This window comes from Acartia tonsa, chromosome 1 (assembly GCF_053477335.1).
Source record: "Acartia tonsa isolate MP-2025a chromosome 1, ASM5347733v1, whole genome shotgun sequence".
Taxonomy (NCBI): domain Eukaryota; kingdom Metazoa; phylum Arthropoda; class Copepoda; order Calanoida; family Acartiidae; genus Acartia; species Acartia tonsa.
Genome location: NC_137260.1, coordinates 19,573,413 through 19,600,960, shown reverse-complemented (window position 1 = coordinate 19,600,960; position 27,548 = coordinate 19,573,413). Strand labels below are relative to the sequence as shown.

Here is a 27,548-nt window from a genome sequence, read left to right as displayed (position 1 = left end):
TAACTGATTGACTGATTGATTAAAAATGTGGTTACTAGATACATTAAGTTAGAATGGTATTTTTAAAATGTCACTATCCTAGCAAGTACAAGATACCAGCAAACCAAGCTGGGTTATCCAGGTAAAGTGTAGAATTTTTTTGGAGAATATTTTCTCTATTTCTTTATGCATAATCATATTTGGTCTATGAAGAACTTTGGGGCATTTTATTTTCCAACCGGGTGGGTGGTCAAATTATGGCTTATTTATTTTCGAGGGAGTGTGGGGAAAGGGTCATTTTCTCATTTTAGTAGGCGGGGTCAGAGAAGAAGTAGTGTTGTTGTTATGGTCACAAGGATGATAGGGTGGGAGTAAAGGCCTTAAATTCCACCTTCGTTACCGCATGCTCATGAAAATGATTAATTGCAGGTGACTAATAAAACAACTAAATAATAATAAAAATGTTATATTTTGATGTTATGATACACAATCAACTACAACATTTTCTCATGACGTTGTTGTCTTTAAATTGACGATTTCCAAATTCAGTTTATGTTAACGCCATAACATTTAGTTGGAAGTACTATAACATGTTGTTACATTACTATATTCTATCACTTTAGGACCATTATTTAGTTGTTCTGGGAATTAGTAGTGAAGTAGTTGTCGCATAACAACGATGTAGTATTATCTGGTGCGTCTTAGAAAGTAGTTAACAAATCTGGTTTTGGGCAGGGCAAGCCTTCAATTATTTTAGTGTCAAAGAACGAAAGCTATAAAACGATTTCATATACATAATGAATAGAAGTATATATCTATTTTGATTGAGTTAAAAATGACATTTTTTTGGCAAACTTTTTTATTTTATAAGAATTCATTTAGTAGTGATATTTTAAATAAAACCATACATTAAAAATACTTTTATGTTAGGGAAAATAAGTTTTAAGGAAAAGAATTGAATAGTCAGGAAAAGGTTTGGGAAAAAATAAAATTAAAATCTAAATCAAGTACCTATGTCATATTAATCAAATTAATAAAAGTATTACCTAAAATTAAATTAATCTGTATAAGAAAAACTAAAATGAACAGCCATTTTTCAAAATATTCATGTATGGAAATGACTTCTGTAACTTTTTGTCCAAACAAAAATATCAACTCATTGAGACAAACATAATCAATTTCTCATGCTATTATACATTTGGAGAATATTTACTACTTTATCAACAAACTAGCGGCTACGCCCCCTAGAAGCCTCTAGGGGCAGTTAAGGTAGGAGGGGGAAAAGTCGACCTCATCCCAATTTAAATTTGAGTTCCAAAAGAGTAAAAAAAAATTTGTGGGGAGGGGAGGGGGTGAAGATACCCTCTTCAAAATAGTTGAAAACCTTCCCATGACCTATAGGAAGCTTTACTGTAAATGAGAACAATATTGATTTAGCGGTTAGCAAGATCCTTCTTGACAGACAAAAAACGCTTACTACTTTATATAAACACAAACAAAAAATCTTACATCGCAAAGTGTGAAACAGTTAATTCTATCTAGATTCCGTTTCATTTATCCACAAAAAAATAATTATTGTGATTACAGAAAATAAAGATGGCTTCCAAAAATGCTTGTCCACTTGCCTTTGTAGGTCTCCTTGTGGAGGCAAATGATGATTGGAGCTTGAGTATTGAGAGATGTGTCATGGTTGTACTGAATGATAAAATTGTTGACCGAGGACAGGTAAATACATATTACTCAGTCTTTAGGGGAGATAAATATGAGAAAAGGAGGGGAAGTTACTTTGAGTAAAAGGGGGCGGTTATTTTTTTATTACCTTAGATCTGGTTACGTCAGGATATGTATTGCAGTACCGTAGTATTGCTGGTTAGGCACCGTAGTTATAGGCCCTTTTTGTTGGGGCCTATAACTATACAGGTTAGTCATAGGAATAAAAGTCACTAAAGTATTTAATTCAGTTTAGTTATTTCTTGCACCGTATAGTAAACAGCTTTCTACGGTGATTAAAATAAAACTTTATAAGATTATTGAGTTGGTAAATTTTCTGGAATATAATGCTAAACATGATTTTTCAGTATAGCTGAGATAAGCCAGCTGATATTTATTGGTTTCTGGAAACTTGTATTTATATAAAAATGATGCACAGTAATATATTTGTAAGGTTTCCGACTTGAAGATAATGATACTAAAATATAACATACAACAAGAAAATATCATAGTTCTTACTGATACACAATTTATATTGCCAGGTATAAGACTATTTTTAACCTTTTAAAAGCGAAGCTTTTCTATAATTACGTCTATAGCTGATAGTTCTTTTTTAGTTAAATTAGGCATGTCAGAAGAAATACTAAAATTATGTAGTCAATTCAAAAATGATATCTAAATTTTTATTTATTTTTATGTTATAGTTATCCTTTTCATCTGATTTTTAAAATAATTCATAGGACTACTAGGTACAATATTATAAACGAACTGTCTCTGTAATTAAATTCAGAAAAAATAAGTAAGTCATTATACAGTAACCTGTATTTGAACAAATTTATATATTATATATTATACACAATTTTGTAAATTACAATTCTACCTATCAAATCAGTTCTGAGTCTGAAACACTACAATTGTTTTTGTTTGTTTTCATAACATTTGATTTAGTGCTTCGCTTTACTGAAGGTTGAGTCCTTGTTCTATCTGTAATAAGCTTTGTTGCAATTTTCTTTGTGTAGGTTTCGTGATTCTAATGATCAAAATAATCAAATTTGGGAACAACAATTCTTTCTAAGAAAACAAACTCCTTTGATTTTGTATTCTTAAAACATTTTGTCCTTTTTTGCAGCTATTTAGACAGACTTAAAAAGCAGATAGATTTTTAAAGATGATATTTTCTACGTAAAAATAACCCTTTATCGTTGCTTTGTTTAATTTTTAATTGACTGTTTTTTTTCCAGGACTTATTGATACTCATATTCACGCTCCTCAATTCCCAAACGCAGGTTAGTTTTAAATCAGGGTTCTAAAGGGATAAGAAAATAGATTCATATGAATCCCCAATGATGATACACAAAATTTATACCCCTTGAGTAGATTATAATTAGTTGTTGAAACCTTTGTACACTCACCTTAATGAAACAACAAATCTAAATTCAATTAAAGGCCCCAAAGTTGTTAAACCAACGAATAAGAAAATGTTATCAAAAAACTTTGGGGACAAGTGCAATAAACAGCCCAATGTCCTCTCCTCCCTGGTTTTAAATACATTTATTTAATTGGCACAAAATATATAACTTGTTAACTGTAGGTTTGAAATTTGAACTATAGTGCAAATTCTAAACGACAATATATTTTATTGTGTGGGCTATATTTTTTTTACAGGTTAACACCTTCTATCTAATTTGGTCGGTTTATTTTGTTAGAGGTCAACCACGTATACTCTGCACTTTTTGATTAATAAACATATAAGTATCAGCTTATAACAATAACGAAATTAATTCGGAAAAAATCACGAAACCTATATGTGTTTTTCAGCTGTCGTTGGGGGGCAGCATATCGTAAAATTGACGACCTCTCCATTTGCCCCCCAAATATTATTTAAATTTATTTCGCTTGTTGGTTATACCTTATAACTGTATAAGTATAGATATATAATACAGTGTAAGGAATGTTTTTCACTTGCTTGCAAATTACTTTCTGCTCTTTTTAAGCAATTTTCGACGCTATTATAGACTCAATTGAAATTTCTAAAATTCTAAAAGATTACTTTTTCACTAGATCTACCACAATTTCTCGTATCCGAGCTTTATTTCATGAAATTCAATATTTCATTTTGGAATTTAAGATCTTTCCTGTTAGTGTTAAATTAAAAAAAAAATATTTAATCAATTAAGCAAATAAATATAATTATATTATTTTAGCTTGCCTTTAATGCTTGAATTGTTTCGTTATATCCAACCATTCCCTGCAAATCTAGTGACACTTCATAAATGGATTTATTATTACTTGGATCTTTCAACAGATTAGCATATCTTTTAATAAAGTGTACTACTAAAATAACGACCCCCTCCATTTACCCCATCCCCTCCCCTCCAACTGGATTAAATAACTAACAAATGATTGAAATGGGAAATAGCAAGCTAAATTGTCGACAATTTTTCCCTTGTCGAAATATCCATGTATATTCTACATCCATTACTACATATATGCCATTTTCAGATGATTTTCAAGTTTTCAAATGCAGAGATTACTTGCCATATTGTGGTAAATGTATACAAATGCACAAAAGTGTATAAAATACTTTTGCTGAGCAATATCTCTTATGTATGTGCAGAAATTTATACACATACATATATTATAGATACATTATAAAATATGAAAATATCAATTTATCAGCAAAGAAATAATTAACAAAATTAAAATATTTGGATTTAGTTCAGCTCACAGTGAAATGTTCCAGTTAACGATATGTTCGCAATAAATCTATGAACTTTACAGGCTGCGAACGGCCAAACGATGGAACGTATATATAGAATGGACTCGTACTAAATTTGAACTGACAAAAGAAGGCCTACACATAATCTGGAAAGGTCATTACTCAATAATGCACAGTTATCCCGCAGTGCACATAAATGCGCGAAAAAAGGCTTAAACCTTTTCTCTTCAGTGAAGCTTTTCCGGTACATCATTGGTTCTTGGCTGTTACAGATTATCTACCTAGATTATCAAAATAACATTTTTCAGTTACAAAAATTGGTACAGATTTAACGGTTAGCGGGCTTGATATGTACGCTCAGCAGGCTGCATCTTGCAGCCTTTACAGTTCATAATTTTTTTGGAGATAATCGTTAACAGGAACACATTACCGTAAACTGCACTAGATGCAAATATTTTATTAATTTGTTATTGTATTATAATAAAGAATTTCTTAATTACTCTATAATTAATGCAAAAGAAGAAAAAAATGAGGTAGCTAAATGCTCGAATAGATAAAACAAAGAAAGGTGGATATTTTTTTTTTTAAGTTGTCCTTAGCTTCTTGTTTCTAGGCCTAGCATTGGATTTACCTCTCCTTGACTGGCTTGAAAAATATACATTCCCCACAGAGGCTAAATTCAAAGACACTGACTTTGCCAATGAGGTAATTTTTGTAACACTTTTTTTATATTTTGATTCTTATGTTTACAATTTTCAATAGACATAATATATCTAGATGGTCCATCTGATCCAAAAGTTCGCCAAACTTAAAAAGGTATTCCAAATCAGACAAACACATTTTTAGCAACAAATTATACAAGCGAAGAAATTTCACGAGGATATCATTTCTAGAAAGATAAGTTTATCCAAAGGAATTCAACTATTCATAGCTAAATTATTAAAGGTTTTGTCATTGTGCTTCAGGCTATACTAGAAAATAAAGTTTAACATGGTACTATAATTTACCCATAAAAGCTACTATTCATAGCTGACTCATTATGGTAATTAATTGCAAAAAATATGTGCTTTTCACCAAAATATGTAAATAATTTGAACTAATAACATGTCTGGAATGTACCTCCATTGTTCTCATATTGTACTGACAAAGAGTATGTCTCTAGAATATCTCAATTAAATTTTGCTAATTGTAGGTTTACAACAGATGTGTTAGGACAACTTTAAGTAGTGGAACTACAACTGCTGTATACTTCTCTTCAATACACAGGTTTATTACTTTAGAGATAATAGGGATGTTGCCAGTTTTATAACCGGAAAAAATACACCTTGATATTGTTTTGGTAAGAATGTATATACCTTCGCCAAAGTAATTGTCATAAATACACTTGGAACACTGACATTTATGCATCCATTAATTCTATGTCCAGTGTCAAAAATACATCTAATATATTTACATCTATTTCTTGAAAAAAGTACATTCATGCAGTAATTTTAAATGGCATTTAAAAATTTTACCTTATCAAATTACATAAATACTTCATTTCCTATGTAAATCATAGGGTTATACAATATGATTATACATTTTAATTATTTTTAGTTTTTGTAAATTCTAGTTAGTACTTATTTCGGACAATGTAAAAGTATGATCAACCTAAAAGTTTTCTATTTAAAAAGTTATCTTATTTATAAATTTATGATCTGTCAGTTTTTATTTATGATTTTGAAAAGGTGAAAAAAACTTTCCTAAAAGGTGAAGTTCAATTGTAACACAGAGTGTTTAAAAAATAAATAAAAGTATTGCTGAAATTTACCCATATACGCTTGACATAAATTATTCATTTCTATCTTATTTTCTTCATTGGCTTGGGGAGTTTTTTTATCTGAAAAAATATTAGTGATTTTTAAAAAAGGTATGTAAAAAACCAAATTGCAAAACAATTTGTCAACAGAGAACTTTTTATTCAATAAAAAAATACACCCCATAGACGTAGTAGAACAGCGTCACTGTTTAACCTTAAAATAAAGTTCAGAAATACCAAAATTGTTTAGTGCTACAAAAGCAAAAAAATGGACTGACTAATAAACATAATATACAATACAAGATACTATTACAATCTGAACACAGTAATAGTGTCTGACTGATTATGACGTAACAAAAAAAATTAGCCAATGAGAGGCCGTTATTGACCAATGGTAAAATTTATAGTGGCCTCTCATTGGCTAATTTTTTTTGTTACGTCATAATCAGTCAAACACTATTACTGTGTTCTAACAATCTGAAAAAAAATATTAAACCTCAATTTTCGATTTACCCGAAAGATATTTTTATTTTAGAGAATCAAGTCTGATCCTAGCAAAAATCTGCGAAAACCTTGGACAACGAGCTTTTATTGGAAAGGTAAATAATAAGATTTATAACCATATCTTATAATAGCATACTACAAAATTTGCTTAACATTTGAAAAGGAAAGTAAAGTGTAAAACATTAGATTATATAATAAATCCGTATTTGCGTTTGGGTATGTTATGTAAAAATGGGCGGAATAAACAATAACTGCGCAGTTACTCTACTCTAAGTCGTATATACAATCTACCAACCAACAGACAAAATGTTGTAGGGTAGCTTCTATTCTAAAACACATAAAAGTATAAACACCTATAAATGCTTTATGCATCCTAATTTCAAATTCCAATAGTATTGGGTCAAGGATATAAAGGAATAAAAAGATAAATAGGAAATAATCTTGTAAAAAAGTAGTTTAGAAAAATAGCAAAACACTATTTAAAATAATTTATAATCGTCTGTAAAACCTGTTAATAAATAGCCAAATCTGTAATTTATAAACTACATGTTAGGTAGATATACGGGTGTTTATCTCCAGGGTACATTTTTTTTAGGTGGGGTAATTAACCCCCTGAACAAATTTCAGAAGGGGGTAATTATCCCTATCAAGCAAAGTTTACCCCCCAAGTAGAGATTTTTGGTGGGATAAGATAATTTTTGCCACGATTCGTGAGCCATTTTACCCAACTGAAATAGTAATTAACCTCGCTATTTTTACCCCTATCAAAAAAAAGCTTGGACATCATTGATATAATTAGTGACTTATTAGTCTCAGCAAAATGACTAAAAGGCTAACAAATATAACAAGATTTGGTTTTAACATTTCAACTGCATTATTATTTCTAAAGGCTCTAAATTTATCGTTTCATATATCCCTAAATTGCTGATAATATTGGGTAAAGTTATCTCAGATTTATCATGAATAAAGGTCAGTGGATGTTTACTGAATTTAATACATACTAAGCCTATATACATTCACTGTAAAAAATACCTTTTCAATTACAAACAAGGTTAAAAACATATTGTTTTTTTGTTCAAAATTGAGACTAAAAGAGACTATTAAATATACCAGAAATATACCTCGAGCTTTAATTGCACATATTATTAGTAATTCTTCAGGGTGAGCGGTTTCGAACCCTGTGGCGACGCGAGTAGAAAATGGAATCCGCGGATTCATTTGGGGTGCGGAGCGTCTCTTCATTGCATTTGCTCCCACCCTACCACAGATACTTAAAAAATATTCCATACAATTAAAAGCTTTGATAATGTCATGATATTTTGATATTTTTTTCCTCAGCCGTCCTTTGATAACAAAATAAAACCATTAAAATTTATTATTGTTACAATATTAATAAGATAGGAAACATAAAGGAGGGAGGCTGCAATTCTCTCCACCTCCAATAAAATTTTGGCCATTTATATATCATAATTCTAAGAGTGTATTTAATTCCATATATGTATTATGCATAATTGCTGTCAATGCCATGTTTAAATCGATAATCAAGATTTCATTATCCGCTTCAAAATATATTTTCCTTGTGGTTAAAATTATGTTTTTACCTCAAAGACTATTTAGAAATTTTAAAAAACCTGAAGTTTTGTATAGAACCAAAAGTAAGATTCCATAAAAAAGGACAGGACGCGCTAGTTTAACCTGATTCATCAATAGAAAATATATACAACCTTTATGATATATATCATGAAACCTAAAATTTGGTTTTCAGCTGTCGTTGGCAACAAACTTTTTTCTCTGCCCATCCCCCCCAAATATTATTTTAGATTTATTTCGCTTCTTGGCTATACCTTATTCCTGGATAATATCAATTATGTGACATATGATTAATAAAGTGGTTTGTAATGCCTGAATAAATGAAATATATTACTTTAAAATCTAAAATTACCCAACATTCTTTTTGGCTTTTATTTTTTGACACAGCAAAGATGATCTGTGAAAAAAAACACCCATGTTTTATATTTGTAATCCCCCCATTTTCTTTCACAGGTATTTTGTTTAACCTTTATAGCTAATATTATTTGTAATCCAAAATTTTCCTTAAAGTTCGTAGTTTTATGTATAAACGAGAAAATCCTCAAAATATACATAGATGTATGGTTTACAAAATTTATTATGAAATAACAAGTTGTATGCAGGGAGTAAGGGAGGAGACAATGGATCGAATATTCAATTTTTAGGAGTCTCAGACTTTGGGGACTGGCTTAAAGGGAATGTGCAAGAATTTAGCAGTTTCTGACTGAGTTTGGGGACTTGCGCATAGAATGCCGCTACTCGTTATGTATGTTTTGAATATTGCAGACGGGGAGAAGGGATAAGGGAAGTGGGGGGAAGGGAAATAAACACTCGTTGTGTTAGTTTGGAATGTAGCAGACGGGGAGAAGGGAGAAGGGAGGTGGGGGCAAGGGGCAAGGGAAATAAACAGAATAAAAAGGGGCAGTCATATTCTTGCTAGCAGCTGGCCGGGTCCAATAATCTTTTAATATAAAAATCACACCAAAAAACCTCAATATATTTCATCAAAAACAAGTTGTGATTTCACTTTACATGACGCTATGGAAATCTATTATTCAATTTACAATCCCTTTATAATTTCCTACAAATTTATTGGATTAAACAGGATTTCATGCCCTTTCTTTGATAACTCTTATATTGAATTAATTGCCCATTGTCCCCTCCCTTACTCCCTGAGTTGTATGTGTGTTAAGGTCTCGTTAATTGCTAAAGGGATCCTAATTTCTATGAATCAGTACATATAAAGTATACAATCATAGAATAAATGTGTTAGTAGGCTACCTGCCAATTCATGTTTTGATAAAGGACATACATGCAAGAGGTGCAAACACAAATTTTTAAAAATCCTACTTTTTTGGATGGTCATTACTAGTCATTAAATGGTCATTAGTCTGTCCCTTTAATTTGTTACATTCTACTATATTATAAAGTGTAGATATAATTAAGAGCAAAATACAACTAAGTACAAAATATATATTTAATGCTTTTTTAGGTTTGGTTAATTAAGAATTAGGAGAGCTCTGTAGGATTAGTATTATATAGGATTAAGGGACCGCATGGAGCTTTATTCGAAAATGCAGAATTGTGAATTAGTTTTAATTTATAGGTATGAGGAAAAACCCTAATCTAAAAATTAAATGGTATGTATCTTGATGATGTAGATTAACTGTAAGGTCTATCCTAAATTATTTAAGGTTTGTATGGATAGAAACAGTCCAGAATATTACTGTGAAACTACACAAGATTCTTTACAAGAAACTAAACAATTCATAAAACAGGTATTTTAACTTCGCTTTTTTGACACACTAGAAAAAAGGTCTATTGTATTTAATAAAAAGATAGTTTTTAAGAGATATTTACTAATCAAATAGCAATAAACTTTGAAAAAAAGGTGTAATCAGAATTGTCAATATTTATAAAAATTCGCCCAGGAGTGAAATTTTTAAAGCAAGTAAAACATTAAAAGAATTAGAGAAAAAAGGAAGTTGAAGGAAACTTTAGATGTATGTGTGTATGTACTGCAAATGAAAAATTATAAAACTAATATTTAAAGAGTAAATTCAAGCTATTAGACCTAAAGACCAAGTCTCTAGTCTTTTATAAAATAATCGGTATAAAACTTCAAAAGTCTTTCAAGCTTTGGTGTTTAATATTGTTAGTTATTTAATGTGAATATGATTCAATAATTAAATGAGATAAAAGGGCCGGTAAAGAAAAAAAACTCAATATCAATTTACAGTACTTTTAGATACTTATTTTTTTATGTTAGATAACAGATATGAAAAGTGACCTGATACAGCCAGTGATTACTCCTCGTTTTGTGCCATCCTGTTCCAGACAATTAATGTCAGGTATGGTTATCCTGCTTTGTGTCACCTACATTTTGTTTATCATCAATGATTACATTTGTTGTGACTGTGTTTTGTTTTCTTGACCGGGGATTTCAGGGGATAACTTGATATACATTCCCTATGATGATAAACAAAAATATCCTTACTGTACATTGAGATTATTTATTTAAATTTATGAGCACTCTCAGTTTGGAACCAACCAATCAAAATTCAATGAAAGTGCCCAAAAATTTTTTGGCCAACGAATAAGATAACGTTGTAATAAACTTTAGTACTAGTGTAATTTCCAATTATATCTTCCTCGCTGATCTTGGCTTAAAATAAAGTAAATATTTTAAGAATCACGCTTGTTACAACGTGTAAAAATGCGTAGTACAATAAATCAGGAATTAAATCCCGTAGTACGTGGAAGTAGCAGATTTTCTATATTATGACATTAATAATAAAGAATATATATGATAAATGTTCATAGAAAACTTTGTCCAGAACTTTCGCAGCGTTTTATAAGCTTAAGAGAAGTAAAGCCTGTGGTGATAATCTTAAAACTAAATTTGTCCCATATGACACCTTAATTAAACATTAAAGACTGTTTGTTTTATGAGTTATTTTGAGCTACCCGTACCCATACTATAGATAAATTACAACCTGTCAATGACCATTAATTGGCTCCCATAAAAAGTATAAATAAACAGTCAAATGGATATTGAGATCTTACAAGTCAGACAGCCCTCTACGGAAATGTTATTTGATGTGTAGCTTTGCTAGATAAATGTAATAAATCAGGATGTATTACCTATTTAATATGATTTATCTATTGGCTATTACAACAATAGATTACGACAATAGATGATTAATACAAGATAACATTGCAGACTAAAAAATACCTTAAAATTGTTTATTCTTATACTCTATATCCTAGAAATTCTAGCATAATCTACATATCAGAACTATTTATCTATTGTAATACTTTGTATTATAGACCTTCTAGGATAGTCTACATATTCAAACTAGTTATCTTTATTATACTCTATATTTTAGAACTTCTAGGATAATCTTAATATTCAAACTAGTTATCTATTGCAATTCTCTATATTCTAGAACTTCTATGATAATCTACATAATAAAACTAGTTATCTGTTATAATTCTCTTTATTTTAGAACTTCTATGAAAATTTACATAATCAAACTAGTTATCTATTCTAATACTCTATATTCTAGAACTTGGAGCTTTGGCCAGCAAGGATAATCTACATATTCAAACTCATATTTCAGAAAATTTGAAGGTAAAACTCAAATATTTTATTTTAAGATTGTTGATGTTACTTTCTATTAGTCTATAGCCAAAGATAAATATTTAAAAAGACCATAACTTTTTTAAATGATAATTATTTCCTAAACTATGTACTTTTCTTTGTAAAGATATTTAATTCAAATTGTTCTTTTATTTACTTTCAACACAAATATTTTAACTAAAAATAAATGTTTAAAAATTACTATTAAATTTTGTTTTCAAGGAAGTAGAATGGGTAAAAGCCCTGGAGCCTGATTGTAATTCTTATACAGAGGTAAGTCACTTCAAAAAAGCATTTCATCTTTATTAAGAATTTATTTTAAGGTGTAAAATTTTCAGGGGAATCTTCACCTTAAATCTTGTTAAATCCTAAATTATATAGTTTTTTAACAGAAACTTCAAACATTTTTAACTTACCCAAAAGCTAAAGATTAATAAAATATAACATATGTTCTACAAAAAAGGCCTAAAATAAAAAAGAAATATGAAAGACAACAAGAAATAAATAATGATTGATTACAATTACTGAGATGCTGCACTCCAATATGACATACTTTCATAGAATAAGGAGCAATAAGGGTGGTTGTTTGTTTTAAAGTGAAGCTTCTCTGTAAATAGATTATTTTTCAAATCGCATTATCTATAATACAAAGTAGCTTGATGTGTGTCCGTCCCTTAGGATCTCGGTAACCACTGAACCGATCGGATTCTACTCTTCAGGGTATATACCTATTGGTCCTGTGGTGGTTTTAAGCTATTTCTTTGGGGGGGGGGGACAACCACAACCCCCTCCCCCCAAAAATGAAAATCCCCCCCCCAAAAAATAAATACCTCATGTGGCAAAGCCCCTAGAGGCTAGGGGCGAAGTCGCTAGTATTTCACAAAGAATAAAAACTGTGTCCAACTATGAATTTACTTTTGTTGATGAATTATATTTATGATACCTCTAAAGTTGGGTTATAAATAATGTATTTTCATTTATAATTTACAATGACTATGTTGCGAAAATTATGTTCCTGCTAGTCCTTGTCCCTTTGCAAAACAAGCTTCAAGAAATTTTGTTGATCTTTCAAATATTCTCACTTCAAATAGAATTGTTGAAAAACTATTCATCCTTTTTATTCTCACATTTCCTAAAAATCAAACCTAGCTACGATGTAATTCTTTCCATTTATTATAAAAAAAATATTAATATCTTCTTTGTGGTGATTTCACTGAATTTGAACAATCGGAATTGATGTTATTTTAAGGCTTAGGACAATGGATTGGAAGTATAACCTTCCTTTCTTTTTAATTTTTAAGTTCTAATTTGCACATTAAAAAGAAAAGTTTAAAATTTTATTTGGATTATAACCTTCTATCATTGTTTTGGATTTGATTATCCTTGTTTCTGAAAGTATGAATTGAAAACTGTAGCATCACATAAAGATAATTTTAGTCTCTGATTTTAAAATCGTCCATCAAATTTTGTCCAAGGGTTTGTAAATTATTAAAAAAATATTCGTTGAATATTATATGTTTAATTATGCAAAAAAAAAAGATATTCTATTTAAAAAAAATACACATTTTTTAATAAACATTTAAACTTTCGATGTATCTAAACAAGTATGATGGTTTAGAAAAATAAAGCTGGTAACTAAATATTTTTCAAGTATTTTTTTGCTGTGTATTGTTCTGTTGATTATTGACTATCTATAAAAAAAAATACAATTATGTATGTGATGGGTAAAACTTACTTTGCATATTCTAAATTTGACCAATTACAAGAAAACATCTACAATGACAATTGATATGTATTGGAGAAATAAAGTGTACCAACAGACAAAATATAAGTTGAGAAGCATTGCTCTTGACAACAAAAGTTAAAACTAGGTCAAAGATCCTCTTTCCCCGATAATCGAGAATAAAATTGTTGTTGGAATAACACTTAAAACTTTTACATAAAAGAGATCATTAGAGTAATAACTTGTCTGTTAATATGAGCATGCACATATTAAATACAAAAATGAAGTAAAAGTAAAAATATTTCCAACTAAAGCCTACTCATTAATACAAGAACAATGTCTGATTATGATCTATCTTCAAACCACCCTAATAAAAAAGAATGAAGGCAATGGGAATTATTTAGTATTGTGTGCACTTAAAATTCCAAAATATATTTCAAGCAGAACAAACAATATATTTAATAATAGTTATTTCTTTCATCGTATTATAAACGGCTTTCCGCGGATATAGAATGTACAATTATGAGATTAAAACTAGTTTTTTTTAGCCCCGTGGTGCCGAGTTATATCGGTCTAGCGGTAAGCTACAGATGCAAAGTCAGACATCCTGTTAACTTTATAAAAGATTAAACATCATCCACCTGGTTTTTCTATATCTTTTCTTTTTGTACAGAAATTTAAAGAAAATCGACAAGTGTACAAACTTTTAAATGTATGTAAGAATAATAAAACATGTATTTATCTATAATACAAAGTAGCATGATGTCTTTCCGTCTGTCCGTCCGTCTGAAGCTTAAGATATCGGTAACCACTGAACCGATCGGATTCTACTCTTCAGGGAATATACCTACTGGTCCTGTGGTGGTTTTAGGCTATTTTCTGGGGGGGGGGCCTCCCCCAACCCCCACCCCCTCAAAAAAAAAAACCTTCCCCTTTATTTTTCTTTGCTGAAGATTTCCTTGGTCCTTTTACGATTTTTTTATCACCTCTTGGGGCAAAGCCCCTAGAGGCTAGGGGTGAAGCCGCTGGTATATATAAATTTACAAATCTAGTTACATATATATATATTTATTTAATGGCGTTTTCGCCCCTAGCATCTAGTAGCTCTTTATTGAAAAGGGGTTTTGATCGAAGAGGAAAAAAATGCTTAAAACCTTGAAATAAAATATACAAAAACCACCCTTGGACATATATAAAACTGAATAGATAACTCAATCGCATCAATTGTTATCGAATTCTTAAGATAAATCTGTTTAATTATCTATTTGCAATCAAAATAAAATAATCTGCCCATTTACTCTGTATATAAAAGAAGACTGAGATGAATTCTTAAAAAACTTTTGCCTCACTAAAATCAGTTTGCCTCACTAAAAATTTAGAGGGGATAAGTTTGTCTCACTAAAATTTTAGTGAGGCAAACTTTTGTGGGGCAAATTTTTTTTAAAGAAATCAACTCTGGTCTATGTATCCATCTATATACCTAAAATAATTAATCAATTTATTTAGGTATATGAAAAGACAGGTCTCCTGACAGACAAGACCATATTAGCTCATGGTGTACATCTACAAGAGAAAGAACTACAAACTATTAGGCAAAAGAATTAATTATTTTACTAATATCTTGTGTATCATAAGTAGAAAATAAGGTATTCAAACATATGTACTTGGATAGTTTTACTCTAGACATTGACAATGGCATATTTTATATTATAAGCTTTATGATTAAACTTTATAGAATTTTGAATAAAGAAATAATTTTGTTCATATTTAACAAATTAATCCGCTAGCAGTCTGGAAAATTTACATAATTAATCTGGTAAAATCCCATGTATAATTTGTTTAGATAATTTATGTAATTTGTAGCGTGCAGAAAGAGGGTGTAAGGGAGTTTTTACCAACCCCCGGCCCATAGGCGTCCAAGGGGGGGGGGGTAATGGGGCGATTACCCCCCACCATTTAAAATTTACCCCTACTCTGGGGGTGCCGTAGGCACCCCCAACCATTTAGGAGGGGGTATTTACCCCCCCCCCAAAACAATTTTGGGGGGGTAAATACTCCCCCCAAAATAGAAAATCTTTAACAAAAAAATTTTTTGCGCGCTTCGTGCGCATTTTTAATACTAAATTTTTGATAAAATTTAAATTACCCCCCCCAAAAATTTTACCCCTGCCAACAGATTTCAGGGGGGGTAATTACCCCCCCCAAGCAAATTTTACCCCCGGGGTAAAAATTTTGGGGGGGAAAAAAAAAATTTGCGGCGCGATTCGCGCGCCATTTTACCCCCCCCAAAACCGAATTACCCCCCCCCTTAAAAAAATTTTACCCCCCCCCCAAAATAAAAAGCTTGGACGCCCCTGCCCCGGCCCCTTTCAAACAATAATAGAAAGAACTTCATTCTTTTATTTTTCACCATTTGATTGCCACTGTATATAATTTGTTGTTTAGATTTTTAAAAAAATATAGTACATTATAATGTTTACAACGAAGCAAGCAATTAAATATCGATGTTGAGCAAAAGCATGAATATTGTTTTAAAAAAAGACACAGACACACACATAGACATCCCACATCTTTTTCATAATGTTTACAACAAGTGCTGCTTTCATTCTTTTTTCTCCAACCAGAAAATGTGGCGCTGGAGTATCTCATTGTCCAAACTCCAACTTCAGCCTAAAATCCGGTGTTTGTGATGCTAGAAGACTAAAAGATTCAGGGGTTAAGGTATGTATTTTATTTTATTCTTTCTTGTACCTAAGGAAATCCTGCGGATTTTGATTCTTTGATGACACAATTAAAAGATAAAAGCGAAGCTTTACAATTTAACGGTAGAAAAAAACATAAACTTTTGTAGAGTGTCTAAACTCTATCCGCAGAATATAACTTAAAATTATTAACAAAATTGTATATATTATGTTATACTTGTAGCAAAATGGCGTAAATACAACATTTTTTTACGGACATACTTACATATTACGGATATAATGAAAATAGTATACCTTTTTTGTCCTAGGCATCATTGTTCAAAAATCATATGAATAGGATAATAATATCATGCAAGAAATTTTTGTTAAAAAGTTAAAATGGAAGTAGGGACTTTCTGGTGCTACGCTTTCTAAATTGTTCAAAATTGTTACAGGAATCATCTTCCAACGTTTGGAATCGATAGGACAAATCTTACATACCTATTACCTAAGTTAGCTTAAAGAGTTAACCGTGACATACGTACGGACCCTCAGGTTTTAAGAATAAAAGGGTTAATCTATATTACATTCATTACACACAAGTATTTTTTTTTTTTTTGCTAGGTAGGACTTGGAACAGACTGTTCTGGTGGTTACAGCCCTTCTCTTCTGAATGCTATGAGATTGGCTATTCTAGCCAGTAACACTGTCAAAATTAATAAAAATGAGGTAAAGTATAATCTAAATAAATAAATAATTATTTTAGTTTTATCTTCTGTCTATTTACCCAGAAAATCACAATCGGCATGTTTTTTAATTGGTTCCAAAATAAACGCAAGAGTGACAAACGTCGGAGTTGACAAACTCAGGAGTATCTAAAAATAGAAAGTTAATTAAGCAATTTTATACAAATGAGCTCCCGAAGGGTTAGGCATTTAAGAAAAACTTATAGGATGTTTTAAAATAGGTTAAGTTAAGTTATGTGTCTACTGCGACTTTTGTCACTCCTGTGTTTGTCCTAGAATCTTCTAATTGAATCTTGTTTTGTTTAGTAAAAAACACTTTATAGATATGAATCTTATTGTAAACAACAAATTACTTAATTGTTCATAATTATTTACCTAAACTTTAATTTATAATCATCTTACAATCTAGAGATTGCCAAAAAAAAATATTGATTAATTATATTTATTAATCTTAGGATGAGTACAAGCCGTTGACATATGCAGATGCTATCTACCTGGCAACTAGGGGTAGCGCTCTTCTGCTGGACATGACTGATACCCTAGGCAGTCTTAAACCTGGATACCTTGCGGATTTCCTGCTAGTCGATATGGCAGGTAAAAGGATTGCTATAATTGAATTACTTAACAAAATTGCCTTTTTTTATATAAATTGTTAAGTATGTTAAAAGTTCTCAACAAATTAAAAACCTATTAGTCCCTTTTTAATTGTCTTATATGCAAATATAAGATTTATTTCTAAGTCTGAAATAGGTGCAAAAAAAAACTTTTTATGAATTTCTGATAAAAAAAACCACATTAATAACAATACTTATTATATTTCAGTGAATGATGCTACCAAGCCATTTGGTACAGAAACAAGTGAAGATCTTGTTCATAAATTTGTTTTTCTTGCTGATGATAGAAACATTTCTCAAGTATATGTGGCTGGACAATTAGTCAAGAAGTAACAACCGAAAATCTGTAAAAAAGAGAAAGGCTTAATACAAAAAAAACAGTAAAGTAGAACCAGCAAAATGATCAGAGATCCAAAATTTTTAAGAATATAGTTGTTTAGCAACTTTGTGAGTGAAGAAAGTCGCTCAAAAAATCAGCATGTGACGTAATAAAAAGAAGGGATTATCCATCTCTTTTTTAGGGGTTTTATTTTCCACTCCTTTCATTATCCCTCATTTTTATGGCGTCAGATTTTTTAAGCGACTTTCTTCACTCACGCAACTGTCTATTATTTTTTAAACACTCCTTTTTAATTAGTTATGTTTCAAAAATAATTTATCAATATAAAGTTGAACGTGTTGGATTTTTTACAACTTTTTCTGTTGTATAAGTAAATGTTATGCAACTACTTGCCTTTAATATGTGTAAAAAATGTAAAAGAAGGTGTATCAACTTTTTTTTTATGGCTAGCCGGTTCTTTTAGTAAGTAGTAGATGTAAAATTTTTCATAGAATTCAGATATGCAATCGGTTTTTTTTGTAGACCTCTTATTTTTTAAGTAATTTAAGTTTTTTTTAAAAATAATTAAGTCGGTTTTAAGGTACTAAAACGCAACAAAATAAAAGAAGAAAATGGCCAGTAAGAACAAAAATAGTAAGATCTTTAATTTGACACCTTACTTTTAAAATTCTGTTGAGTAATTATTGAAAAAATAAAAAAAACATGGGTTCATATATACCTTTAGAATCAGAAAAATATTACGAATCCATTGTAAGCAAAATTGAAAAAAAGTAAAAAAATAAAAAAATATAAAAATGGCCAATTGTATTTTTTGTTCTGGCAACACTATCGTCTTCCCTTTTTTACCCCCTCTTTACCCCCTCTATACCCCCTTCCCATTTTTATACCCAATTCAAAAGTTAAGACGTTGCCTGTACAATATAATATGATATTTTCATATAATTCCTTTTATTGTAGTTTATATACTATATTGTAAACTTTTTTTTTCAATTTTGCTTACAATGGATTCGTAATATTTTTCTGATTCTAAAGGTATATATGAACCCATATTTTTTTACTTGTGAAATGATAAAATTGAGTTCAAAGTTTTTATTCTCGTGGGTTTAAAAAAATCGATTTTTTCAATAATTACCTGACAGAATTGAAAAGTAAGGTGTCAAATTAAAGATCTTACTATTTTTGTTCATAATGGCCATTTTCTTTCTTTTTTTTGTTGCATTTTAGTACCTTAAAATCGACTTAATTTTTTTTTTTTTAAACTTAAATTACTTAAAAAATAAGAGGTCTACAAAAAAAACCGATTGCATATCTGAATTCTATGAAAAATTTTACATCTACTACTTACTAAAAGGACCGGCTAGCTATAAAAAAAAAGTTGATACAACTTCTTTAAATAACATAATAATTCTTATTTGTAATATAGTTTCATTTATAAACTGTACACTGTAAGTTATTAACACAAAAAATTAAATAAATTATAGAAATTTGTTTTAAGGTTAATTACTTCAACCATGGAAAATGACAAAAATTGGAAAAATTAAGTAAAGTATTTCAAATATTTAGACTATAAGGTACTTTGAAAAATTCGAAGTAAAATAATACTTAAAGACATAATTATAAACTAGTATACTAGGTGATACTGAAATCTCAAAGATTTGAGTTTGTTCTTTGTAGTCCTATTATCAGTCTATGAATTTTTTTGTTTTAATTTAATGTGTATTTATATCGGTATGCAAAGCTCTTCTGTTACTCACTTCGTCTGCTCGTCCGTATGCCCATTCGCAATCAAACAAGGATGACAACATCCATAAATACGAAGCAATGAAACGGTATGAGAGACGACATTAACTCTTGTAGAGTGTCAGAACTGAATATACAAAATATGAATATATAAGTTTGACAAAATTATACGTAAATTTGTTGCAAAACTTCTTAAATACAGAATTCTGTTTAAGGACATACTGACATTTTAGGACTTGATTATAGAGATGCTTCGCTCAAAATATTGTACTTTATTGTAATAGGAGTCCAAAAATCAGATCAATTGGATGATTTTATCACGTACATAATAAATTGTTGTTAAAACAGTAAAATTAGCAACATGTTTGAAATGGACGTACGGACATTCTGGTAACGAATATACAGTTGCTACGCTTTCTCAATCGTACCTAACTATGTTGCAAATGGACGTACGGACATTCTGGTAACGATTATAGAGTTGCTACTCTTTCTAAATTGTACCTAACTACTACAGGAATCACCATGCAAAGTTTGAAATCGACAAGACAATTCTAACATGCCTAAATTAACGAAAAAAGCTATCCGTTACGGACGGACCATAATTTTAGAAAAGCTTCGCTTTTAAAAAGTGTGAACGACTCGCATGCTATTTGAGATATACGGCGTAATGTTGTGTTTGTTTGTGTATTTTCTGCTTAACAGCGAATATCTAATCTATACCTCATGCTATAAGAGAAATAAAATTTCTGTATGAGATATATGTTATCTGTTATTTCTAGAAAGAACTTAGAAGTCTGATTTTTTTATCAAGATTTGGTTGACTACTATATACATCTACTTTTCTACTAATATTATTTGCTGTACATTTTAGCAAAACTTCCAAAATTAATCTAATAAATTAAACTCTTTATGTTATAAGCCAGAAAGGGTCAAATAAAAAATTACTTTGGCAATGGCCAAAATTATCCTTACATTAATGTTATTATGACCTAAAGAACGCATTTGACACATTACAAATTAAAATAAAATTATTGGGACAAAAAATGTATACATTTAATCAACAGTAATAAATGATTAATATGATTAATAAATATCTATTTCCTTGGCTGTTAATATGGAAAGAATGGTAAAAGTTTGTATGAAAATTCACAGTATATTCATTATTGCAGTATATTTTTTTTTATTTGTGAGCTGTTTTTATTCTGAATAGGAATATAAAATCTAAAGTAAACAGAAACATGTGTATCTCACTTTTACTTTAGTACACAACAATAACTTAATAACAAGCAGATTGTCCATTCTTATATTTTCCTTAATGTTCTAAGGTTTTAAACGTCTATTAGGCTTGGTGTTATATTTACCATGAACGGTTCAACGCCTCCCCCCCCTGACGGGTTTTCTATCCCATTTTCTTCGTGTGAAAGATAGAGGGCCATAACCGAGTGACTATTTAAATGTGGGTATGACGCATGATATTTTTGAAATATCTCTATCTTGGCGGGCACAGGATGTCAGCAAACCTGGCAGGGTCATTCAGGTAAGTAGCAAAAATAAGCTTTTTATGTTCCCAAAATACTAAAATATGCTCTAGTAGTATATCCTCATGTGAAATATAGGTTTTTAAACAAATTTTAGGTTCCAGGTGTGATGAATATGTTAACATTTTATGAAAAAAAAAGTTTTTCTAGCTTCAAAGATAAAAAAATTATAGCCGTTTGAATTTTTTAAGTAAAAAAGGACCTAAAAACAAAGGTTATTAAATAAAAGGGTAAAGGAAGCGAAATTTGACTTTGACTAACTTATAGTCAGAAAATTATTATCTAACAAGAGACTTTCACAAATTTTCTTTGCTATCTAGCTCTAATAAGAGTGAAATAATAAGAGGGGGGGGGGAGGGGCGCTGAAATCATCCCCCCTCCAACCGATTTAGGGTTAAACTGCTGTTATGGTTTGACAGTTTAATTGTACAAATTATTGCATGCAATTTAATAATTTCTTATAAATGAGACAAGTCTGCAATTCTAAGTCTCTTACATACAATAAATAAATCATATTGCAATTACTGGTTAAACTTGACTAGCAAACCATTTTGTGGTAGGATATAACATTGATTAAATTCTAAAATAACATAATGACAATTCGTTTAACATTAATTTAGTGGTTTTTTTTTCATATGACCTAACCCTGCGGGGTTACCCAGTACTCAATAACCTAACCTGACCTATTAACAATCGAAAACCCACAATTTTGATTTATTTTTTCTTTCAAAACACTATTATGAAATCATTAAATAATTTAATGCCATTTCAGATGAATGACAATATTTGACAATAGAACATAATCAAGTGCAAAGAGATTCATTGAATAAACATACATGATACGTCAATCCAGACAGACAAAAATATAATTAAAGAATATAATACATATAGAATATAAAGAAAAATTCTATAAAGGTGGTTAATTCAGTCTAAACTTGCATTTTTGAACTAGTGGTAACAGCTTATAAAAATAGAAACATACCAGCCAACAAACAAATAATTAATTTTAAAAAAATACGAAACCTATATGTGATTTTCAGCTGTCGTTGGCGAGGAGGGGGGGGGGGGTTGCAACACTTAGAATTGACGACCTTTTTTATATCTGCCCCCCAAATATTATTCTAGATTTATTTCGTTTGCTGGCTAAACCTTATTCCTGAAAACATACAATTGAACCCCCCCCCCAACCCGCCCCCCCCCCTAAGTTTTAAAGCTAATTGAGGAAAAATTTTTAATGATATATCAAACATTCTTCAACAATAACTTTTTTTCGGGTTTTATCGGTAACGCCGTTTAAACGGTAAATACAGGTTCCGATGTTCCTCACTTCTAATTCTTAACATTTTTGCTAGTAGTGTATCTTGATATAAATTACAGCTCCCTCCCCCCCCCCCCCCCCACCCTTCCAACTATAATCGTGTGCCCTTGTTTGATAATTGTAGTTGATTGGGTAAATTGCTTTAGTAGGTAAAAAAAATAATTATGATTGAATATCAAGGATTAATAATTGTTTCAACCCAAAAGAAGGTAAACTATACATTGAGTGTTTGAATTTTGTACTATGTTACTTACTAGAGGCTTCGCCTCATAAACTATATTAATACTTCAATTAAGGTACACAAAACCTTACTACTTTATATAATAACTAGCAGCTGCGCTCCAAGCATCTAGGAGCTCTGTATTTAAAGGAGTAAGGAAACTAGTAAAATAGCCTAAAACCTAACTTAGATAAACAAATTAAATAGCCTAAAACCTAACTTAGATAAACAAATTAAATAGCCTAAAACTATCCAGGAACCTATAAGAAGCTTCCATAAACCAGAGAACTCAATAGGTACAGTAGTTATCGAAATCTTAAGCTACAGACAAAAAAGCTTACTACTTTATATAATAGGAGGATAGTATTAAATATATTTCTAATTTTAATTTTTATCTTTTGCGTTTTTTATTTCAGGGGTTTGTAGCTGCGCGGCTTCGGTCGCAGCTGAATGCTAGGTTGCTACTGAGGCTGAGGATGGCATGGCTCATGGCAATGCTGCGGCTGCTGCTGAGAGGGGTAGAATATGTATTTCATAAATGGTGAGGATTAACCCTTACAGATCGGAGGGGGGGGGGGGGGTCATATTGACCCCCCCCCCCCCCTCTATTTTTTCAATGTCATTTTTTTTGTAGGTAAGATCGAGAGTTGTGACTTCATGACTTTTTAAGTTTAGTAATTATACGTCGGCAAGAGTTGATTTTATTAGGATATCTGGTCTGTGTCGGTCGTGGTGTCCGGTCAAAGTCGGTTGGGTAGCACCAAAATTTTAAAAAAATTCTAAATAAATCTTAATTTCTACATTATGACTTTGTATATAAGGTAGAAACCTAAAATTTTTTTTTGTGAATAAGAAAAGTGGTGTTATGACCGTTTGACCGCACCCTGACCGACTTTATGACCGATTTTTGTCCAGCTTTTACTACAGACATATATCATGAATATCGTGGCTTCTATTACAGCTAGAGACCTATAAATTTTTTTGGTAAATCCTTGAGCAATAGTAACAGATAAAAATATTAATTGGCGCCGCCGACCGCCGTTTTACCGCCGTAACCGCCGAAAATGGCGGTTTCCGTTATTTGCCGTTTTTTGGCGATGATCAGAAAAAGTAATTTTTTTGTTATGAAAAATAAAAGTTCGTCCTAAAATTTGGTCATCCTAGCTGCAAAATTGGCCGCTCTACAGCTGTTTTAAAATTTAGCGGCTGGCCGCTAAAAAGCGGCTAAGGAGCGGCCTGATCGCTATGACTAGAAAAGGTAATTTTCTCCAAAAATACACATGAACCACCAGAAAAAAATTTTACGTCTTTATCTGTAACAGAAGCCGAGATAGAGGGGGGGGGTCAATATGACCCCCCCCCCCCCACGATCTATTAAGGTGGGAATAGGGGCCCGATCTGTAAGGGTTAAATAAGCACTATACCCACCCCCCTTAGGAGCCCTTCTTGGAAACGGTTACTAGTGCGCAGAATGGATATATAACATACTTTTATATATGATACATGGACGACATTACTTATTGTTTAGTCCGTTCATCCAGTCGGAGTGGAAGGAATGGGGTAAAGGGGTTGGATGCGGGAATTGTTATTTTAGCCAGCTTCAAGTTTCACTTTATTAGAGTACCTGCTAATCTGGTGTAAAATTCAAGTAATATTAAAATCTTATTAGCAGGCGTCTAAAAAAATGTTGTAATACATCACATTCAACATCTTTCATCTTTCACATTGTAAAGTATCCTTACAATCATTCCATTATCAATAAAAAAAATTTTATTGTTATATTTTCCTTGCAAATAAGTCTCCTTGTTGGGTAATGTTTTTTGTTTCTTTTCTATTATAATTTATGAGGTTTGATCAATTATAAACACATTCAATTAATATTTAAGAAAGTCTATATGTCTATTATTCACAATGAGTCAAAAATTCCAAATAATTTTTTTAAGTCACAAGATACAAATATAAATGTTTTAGAATTCTTTAAAGCATTTTGTTAGTCTTTTAGATTGAACATTGACCTAAAGATTTAATTTTTCCTACTTATAGCAATCTATAAAATAAGAATTAAACCGAGTTTTTCTGTTGAATTTCAAAAATTATTTTATTTTGTAAATCAAAAGACCCAAATTTTATTTTGAAGTAAAAATAATAAAGAGGTTGAAAATAAAATAAGAATTAAAAAGTAAAAAAAAATTAGGATTTAAATTTTTTTTTTTTTTAGCATCCGGATCAATGTGGTTACTATGAACACCAATTATCCACGTGGTGCATTCTCTTTACTGTTTATACAAGTTCGCAAAAGCATGAATTATGATTAAACAAAGTACATTGTTTATATTGAACAAAATCATACTAGCAGCTAAGAAAAGATGAAGACTATACAATGTCATAAGTGAACTTGAGTTAAAGATTTACTTTTGCAGCTGTTCAAAACAAAAAAAAATATTTCTTGCAGATTTTTACAGAATAAAAATAATGGTAAAAAAGGGATTTTTTTGTTTTGACCAGGGGCTGTGATTAGCCAAATAGTTCCATTTGAAATTGCCGAAATTTTGTTGGAGTAGATTTGACGTAATTTTTTTTTGATGTAGCTGAAGGGAAGTGGGTACGAAGGGGGTGAAGAAAGGGAATAGGGTTGTAGGAAAATTTTCCCTTATAATTGTTTATCTGAATCGCATTCCCTAGTCTCTGGTTTTGACAGTCAATATTTTTTTGTGGCTGTAACTAAACACCTTTTATTTGTTTAACTTCACAAAATAGTACCAAAATGTTCTTAGTCACTTGAAATTTGTCTGGGTATATTATTTTCAGACAGACATAAAAAAACAATTATGAAATCAGATCCTAAACCAACCCAGATTAATTCAGAATATTTTACAATATATATTGTATACACTACTAATTTGACTATAACCATAAAATATTTTTGCAGAAGCATAAATATCATTATGAAATTACTATGTGTATTTTGACTTATAACTGAAAATTAGATAACAAACATTATACATAAAAAAGTTATTCTATTTTTTTTGCCGTTTGAAACAAATAATGAGAACTTATACTAATTTTTTAGAATAAAAATGTTAACACTAACTTCAAACTTACAACTTTTGTTTATTGTCATGTTTTTCAATAAATTAAGGTAATTTAATTGACTGGTTATATTTTGATTTATGAAATAAATCTTAAAATAATTTTGAATGATTTTTTTCTGAATTTTCATATGTTATCATAAAAATGATTTATACTATTTATAGGTGTGAGCCAAGATATTTCCAAGCTACCAGAAATATTTCAGAATCAAATTTTAATTATGTAAGTTTTTAAATGTCAAATGTATCATTTAAAAAACTATTTTCTGTTTTTGCGTTTATAGGATAAATCAAACTTAAAGACATATCTTGTAATATTCCAAAATTAAATCATTTATATTTAATATTTTATTAAAGTTTTATCCTATTATTTAGTATAAATATGAAAGTAAATTAGCAAGGGATCAACTACAATGTGGGTATAGATGTCACATGGACTCTTCCTGCAATTCTTTTCATTATAAAGAATCAGGTAACATAGCTAGATTAATGTGCTTGTTAGATTGAACATATAGATTTTTAAAATAATTTTGATATAAAAATGTTAATTATATAAGAACTTTACTGTTCTATGGACATATGTCATATTAGAAATACATTTCAGCCCATTTATGTGAACTAGCATACCTTCCCTTTTTGGAAAATACAGGTATTTTTCATGTGCATAAACATAAACTAATTTTCTATTATATTTCTATTTTCTTTTTTTGAAGATCCATCAGTAACAACAATGAAAATTTATTTTGATATCAATAAGTTAGAAGATATTGACATGGTAAGAATAAAAAAAATAAATTAAAATTTATGTTTTTTTTGTATATCAGGCAAATTTTAACTACATTTGTTTTGCTTTCAGTTGTGTAGAGGAGCTTATCATTGTTGCCATAGGTTTGTTTTGAATTTAAGGATGTAATTTATTACTGATTTTCAATTTACCCAACTCTACAACTTCAAATAAATTATTTATGCCAATTAAAATTTCAACAATGTGTTATTTTACTATATTGTTTATAAGGTATTGAATTCAAAATAATTGAATTTCAAACTGATTCACAATTCTTTAAAATGATGTTATTTCTTACAGAAGTTATGGCACATTATGTGATGAAGGTGAAGGAGATTGTAATGAAGATGTTGAATGTGCTGGGTCTTTAAAATGTGGCAATAATAATTGCTTACAGTAAGCTTCTTTTAAGTCATTAAAAATATTTTTATCTACCAAATAGGATGTTCAAACTAGACTTATTTAAACCATTATTTTGGTTTGGTTAATAGTGTGGAACCACCCCATCTCACCTGATAAATGTACAAATACCCCAGGATCTAACACAAGGCTAAAACTAACAAAATCAATTTCATACTTTAACTAAATCATATTGCAAAGATAGATTAATTTACTTCTTTAACTTGATTTTTAATGATATTTAGTTATCATTCTCCTGGTGGATTATGGGATGAGGATGATGATTGTTGTGAGCCACCCTGTACAACTTACAATACTTGTGGAGAAGGAGAGGGGCACTGTAAAGGGGACCACGAATGCGATATGGTTAATATTAAATAATATTACTGATTTGGTACTTTTTTGGCATAATTTTATGATTTATTTTAGCATTA

General features: G+C 30.2%; 2 protein-coding genes and 1 long non-coding RNA gene across 3 annotated transcripts; all 3 read left to right on the top strand.

Moving 5' to 3' along the window:
• Positions 1-53: 53 nt before the first annotated feature.
• Positions 54-18,155, top strand: DhpD (guanine deaminase). The gene is made up of 16 exons (XM_080154464.1): positions 54-121; positions 1,567-1,704; positions 2,144-2,231; positions 2,931-2,975; positions 5,022-5,113; positions 5,601-5,674; positions 6,742-6,805; positions 9,974-10,057; positions 10,549-10,630; positions 11,849-11,913; positions 12,145-12,195; positions 15,152-15,237; positions 16,270-16,366; positions 16,951-17,055; positions 17,528-17,666; positions 17,895-18,155. The coding sequence occupies exons 2-16, from the start codon at positions 1,576-1,578 to the stop codon at positions 18,017-18,019; spliced, it is 1,326 nt and encodes a 441-aa protein (XP_080010590.1). The 5' UTR covers positions 54-121; positions 1,567-1,575; the 3' UTR covers positions 18,020-18,155.
• Positions 18,156-25,907: 7,752 nt separating this feature from the next.
• LOC145332544 (uncharacterized) lies at positions 25,908-26,403 on the top strand. The gene is made up of 3 exons (XR_013884197.1): positions 25,908-25,981; positions 26,097-26,154; positions 26,307-26,403. It is a non-coding gene; the product is annotated as an uncharacterized LOC145332544 (long non-coding RNA).
• A 155-nt stretch (positions 26,404-26,558) lies between these two features.
• Positions 26,559-27,495, top strand: LOC145326795 (uncharacterized). The gene is made up of 5 exons (XM_080170213.1): positions 26,559-26,580; positions 26,645-26,706; positions 26,788-26,819; positions 27,016-27,111; positions 27,360-27,495. Exons 2-5 carry the CDS (start codon positions 26,662-26,664, stop codon positions 27,493-27,495), a joined length of 309 nt encoding a protein of 102 aa, XP_080026339.1. The 5' UTR covers positions 26,559-26,580; positions 26,645-26,661.
• The last annotated feature ends 53 nt before the right edge of the window (positions 27,496-27,548 follow it).

Coding starts and splice junctions, on each gene's coding strand:
- LOC145326795 (XM_080170213.1), top strand. CDS start 26,662: ATGAAAATTTATTTTGATATCAATAAGTTAGAAGATATTGACATG. Junction 26,707..26,787: donor AGTTAGAAGATATTGACATG/GTAAGAATAAAA, acceptor TTTTGCTTTCAG/TTGTGTAGAGGAGCTTATCA. Junction 27,112..27,359: donor GGCAATAATAATTGCTTACA/GTAAGCTTCTTT, acceptor AATGATATTTAG/TTATCATTCTCCTGGTGGAT.
- DhpD (XM_080154464.1), top strand. CDS start 1,576: ATGGCTTCCAAAAATGCTTGTCCACTTGCCTTTGTAGGTCTCCTTGTG. Junction 10,058..10,548: donor CTAAACAATTCATAAAACAG/GTATTTTAACTT, acceptor TTTTTATGTTAG/ATAACAGATATGAAAAGTGA. Junction 11,914..12,144: donor ATATTTCAGAAAATTTGAAG/GTAAAACTCAAA, acceptor TTTGTTTTCAAG/GAAGTAGAATGGGTAAAAGC.